At 35.6% G+C, this 3,918-nt stretch overlaps 1 protein-coding gene across 1 annotated transcript; it reads right to left on the bottom strand.

Moving 5' to 3' along the window:
* Positions 1-882: 882 nt before the first annotated feature.
* Positions 883-3,354, bottom strand: LOC103934495 (ras-related protein RABH1e-like). The gene is made up of 6 exons (XM_009344243.3): positions 3,078-3,354; positions 2,891-2,961; positions 2,283-2,371; positions 1,798-1,909; positions 1,401-1,491; positions 883-1,246 (listed from the first exon to the last, which is right to left on the bottom strand). Exons 1-6 carry the CDS (start codon positions 3,192-3,194, stop codon positions 1,103-1,105), a joined length of 624 nt encoding a protein of 207 aa, XP_009342518.1. The 5' UTR covers positions 3,195-3,354; the 3' UTR covers positions 883-1,102.
* Between the last annotated feature and the right edge of the window lie 564 nt (positions 3,355-3,918).

Genomic DNA, 3,918 nt, shown 5'->3' with positions numbered 1-3,918 from the left:
AATGATTTTACATTTCTTGGCAAAAAGTTGTTAAACAATGTGGTCAGCTTTTTGACATTTTGTTATACAGTTTCCTATGTAGAATTTGTAAGTTCGAATCATGTTTTTCTTTTTAGTTATCTGTTTGAGATACTGCATTCTCGAACTAAGCTGTTGTAAAGCTTTTGTATAAAACTTTTAGTTGCTGAAAGTGTTTGATCCATTCTAGCAATTACTCTACTAAATTATGCCTAATTTTTGAATGCCCTATCAAAATAAACAAATCATTTTAGTTAGTTTAGGCGACATCATATAAATTTTAACATTAGTATTTTAGTTGTGCATATATCACAAAATAACACTTATCTTTTGTGTCTCTTATAAATTTGTGTTTGTTGTGTCTTTCATATATAACACTCTTATATTCTCTTACTAATTTATGTTACACAATCGATCACTCACAGGTCATACTATTCATAAAGTGATTCAAAGAATTCTAAGAGCTTCGTTCACCTAATTTCTGCTCTTCATGTAAAAATTCTTTCAAAAAGTTGAAACATCATTAAGTGTAAATAACATTAACCTTCTTTGACAATCCCTTCTAGCTTTGAAACAGAGTTTTTCATAGGGTTTCTAATCCCGCAGCAACGCGCGGGCAATGTTTCTAGTAATTTACTAGAACAACAGGTTTCATTTTCAATGTATCTTTTTAGAAAGCGCAATTTGACACAGTTTTGGTATCCAGCTATTGATGATCTCCTTTTCTCAATCTCTCGATATGCTAATTTAGTGGGATAAACGCTTTGTTGCTGCTGTAATCTCTTGATATTCTGCTCCAAAACACACGGGGAGCATTTCACAATTCACATATATACTGCAGGAAAAAAAAAATGTTGTAGGAAATATAACAAACAAGCCAAGCTCTCATTTACTAGTAGGTTAGAACACAAGAAATGCTACCATTAGTTTCCTATGAATACTTAGAAAACCGCCTGATACATGATGGAACAGAAAGCATTAAGACCTAGGCCACTTCACACTGCTGTAAATCACTATGTTGGCTAGATTTTGATCATGCTAATAGATTTCTCTTTTTTCCTTCGAATAAGTGAATAGCCATCGCCTAGCATGCGCAACCTCCTCCTTGCTGCTCTGTATGGGACGAGTTAACAGTCGGTTTCAGGTTTACATCGACCATGTCTTCCTGTTTTGTGGAAGAAAGGGTTTCCATCCCTGGCAAAGCAGCAGCAATTTTACGGAATAGAGGCTGCAATTTTGCAATCATAGTAGTCAAACAAAAATGATGGAAACCATGAACACTAATATCAGAAGATATCATGCTAAATAAGGTAGTAGAAAAATCCTACTGGGAAATATACCTCAAATAAATATGATCGGTAAATTTATTTGTTTATCTTTACCTTGATGTTAAATCCTGCTTTTGCACTAGTTTCAATGAACATGACTCCAAACTCGCGAGATTTTGAATCTCCTTCCTCTATCGAGACTTGCCTGTTTGATCAACAAAACCATATAGTCAGAACAATTTTGAAAATTTATTAAAATAAATTAACTACTTAAGTATTGTTTAAGTGACTGGATAAACACAACAAAGTGTGGCCGGGACTTAATATCGTCTTAAAAGTTTTGACGGTAATGGTTCACTTGCAGAAGAAAAACCTATCTTGACCCTGTACGTTTTGGTTGTATGTATATGTCCGGGTGCTTAAGATGGACTGGAAATAGAATTATTAATCAGAAAAAGTACAACATTACTGTTTGCAAAATCAAGGAGAAGGGAATACTTTTAGCCCTCACCTTTTATCGACGAGATCAGTCTTGTTCCCCACAAGCACGATGATGACATCAGTTCCCCGTTCTGTTCGTACTTCCTCAATCCACTTATTAGTGTTCAGAAATGACTGTCTATCTGCATGTGACGGTTCAGCCAGGAATTTAGAAAACAAAATGTCTGTATGAGGAGCAGAAAGTAAGGGTAAATGATGCAATATTCAACAAGTTTAATGTTCCATGTGGTAATGGCTGTGCAATGAGGTGAGAGTGCCCACATACATGGATGTGCAACCACACAAACAGAAGCAGAAGGAAAGAAAGTTGGTTTTCTGCGTATCTGATTTCCAACCATCCGAACAAAATTGTTTAGTGTTTACCAACCAAGAGGCTGAGTCATGATAAACGAGCTTTCTAGTTTTCCGGGTGAAATTAGATTCAGACTGAAAGAGGAAACTGATGAATTTACAATATGATTCTAAAAAACCCAACTTGTCTTGATCAATACTCACTGGCTACATCATAGACGATTACTGCAACAGAAGAATCCCTGATGTAGCTTGGAATCAGACTCCTAAATCTTTCTTGCCCTGCAGTATCCCTGTAAAGTTACAATACCACGGTTCAGAAAAATAAAGATATTATGTACGTCATATAAACAAACACGAACTTACGAAGCAATAACTGAGTTACAGTAACAAGCCCTAACAATTGCTTCACCAAATACTCATAGAAACAAACATGAAAGAGCATAATACATTTGCTTGTCAACATAGACGTGCCTACTTCAATTCACTTTTTTGGCTCCAAATGATGTAGCATAATTAAGATGTTAACCATGGTCATAATCGAGATTTCATCCCCTATATTGTACGTATTTTAGGATCCTTACAAACAAATTAAAACACTACGAAGAGACAATTATTCGTATCGTATCGTATGCGTATGTATGGATGGCACGCAATCACATTGCAATCCACAGACAATCGCACCAGCCTCATTGCCTCAAACAAATTGGCATGTATATGATTTTGAAGCTTGCAATCACCATTCATTTTATCAACCCATAAATCACAATTTTAATCACAAAATCAACCCAATATCACAAAGGAATCTGTACCAGAGCTGCAAACGAACTGTCCGATCTTCAAGGTACATCGTTTTTGACAGAAAATCGATTCCAATCGTAGCCTGCAAGCAAATTAAAAAAAACATTACACCAAAATAAAAATAAAAAAATGGCTCGACTGTTTAATTGATTGATCCAACGAGACGAAGACGAACAGATTGGAAAATTGGGAATTGACCTGATAAGTGGTGTCGAATTTGTCGTACATGAAGCGGGTGATGATGCTGGTTTTGCCGACGGACTGATCGCCCAGGAAGACGAGCTTGTATTTGGCCAGAGGGGACACCGTCGCCATTTTCAAAATTGATTCGATTGATTTTGTTTCAGCTCCCTCGATTCGTTTTCGTTTTCTACCCACTGCTATTTTGGATCTGAATCGAAATAAATGACTCTACGCCTTCTTTCTTTCTTTCTTTTTTCCAAATTTGTATTTTTTTTTTGGTTTCCATTTTTTGAGTTGAACGTATTTATATATAGCGAGGCGAGGAGAAACCGCCAACCACGACGAAGCCGGCAAAAGTCAGAAATCTTTGATATTTGGTTTAGTGCCCGAATTTGCCCCTCTTTTTTTTTAAATTACGTTCCTACCCATAGTGACTAGTGGCATGTTTATGTATCCGTAATCGGAATCAATTTATGGAATTGAATTCCGATTACGACATACACCTTTGTTTACGTAATCTTGGGGAATCAAAATACATGTGGGGTCCACACGCATTAAGGAATCCAACTCCTAATTTTGGAGGAATTGGACTCCCTACATAAAAGAGGTATTTCAATTCCTTGTGACTTGAGGAATCCGGAACGGATTTTATTTATCAATTGTGCCCTCACTTGTTTTTTATTATCCCAGCATTGCCCTTCATTTGACACTCATTATGCCATCTTTTAATAAATAAATAAAACCTATTTATACATTTTTATATAGATGAATTTTATTATATAAATTTAATTCAAGTAATTAGTATGAAAATAATTTATTTATGTAAGGGCAATTTAGTAATCAACCGAGCTTTCAT

Source organism: the organism of the source record quoted next, unplaced genomic scaffold, assembly GCF_019419815.1.
Source record: "Pyrus x bretschneideri cultivar Hongxiangsu unplaced genomic scaffold, Pyrus_bretschneideri_v1 Contig104, whole genome shotgun sequence".
Lineage (NCBI taxonomy): Eukaryota > Viridiplantae > Streptophyta > Magnoliopsida > Rosales > Rosaceae > Pyrus > Pyrus x bretschneideri.
This window is presented reverse-complemented; position numbering and strand designations above follow the sequence as displayed.

What these genes read in the sequence shown, in the direction of transcription:
- LOC103934495 (XM_009344243.3), bottom strand. Translation starts at nt 3,194, where the DNA reads ATGGCGACGGTGTCCCCTCTGGCCAAATACAAGCTCGTCTTCCTGGGC. An exon ending in ACAGTTCGTTTGCAGCTCTG is followed by an intron (nt 2,372 to 2,890) that starts GTACAGATTCCT and finishes GTAACTTTACAG; the next exon opens with GGATACTGCAGGGCAAGAAA. An exon ending in AAGCAGGATTTAACATCAAG is followed by an intron (nt 1,247 to 1,400) that starts GTAAAGATAAAC and finishes GCAAAATTGCAG; the next exon opens with CCTCTATTCCGTAAAATTGC.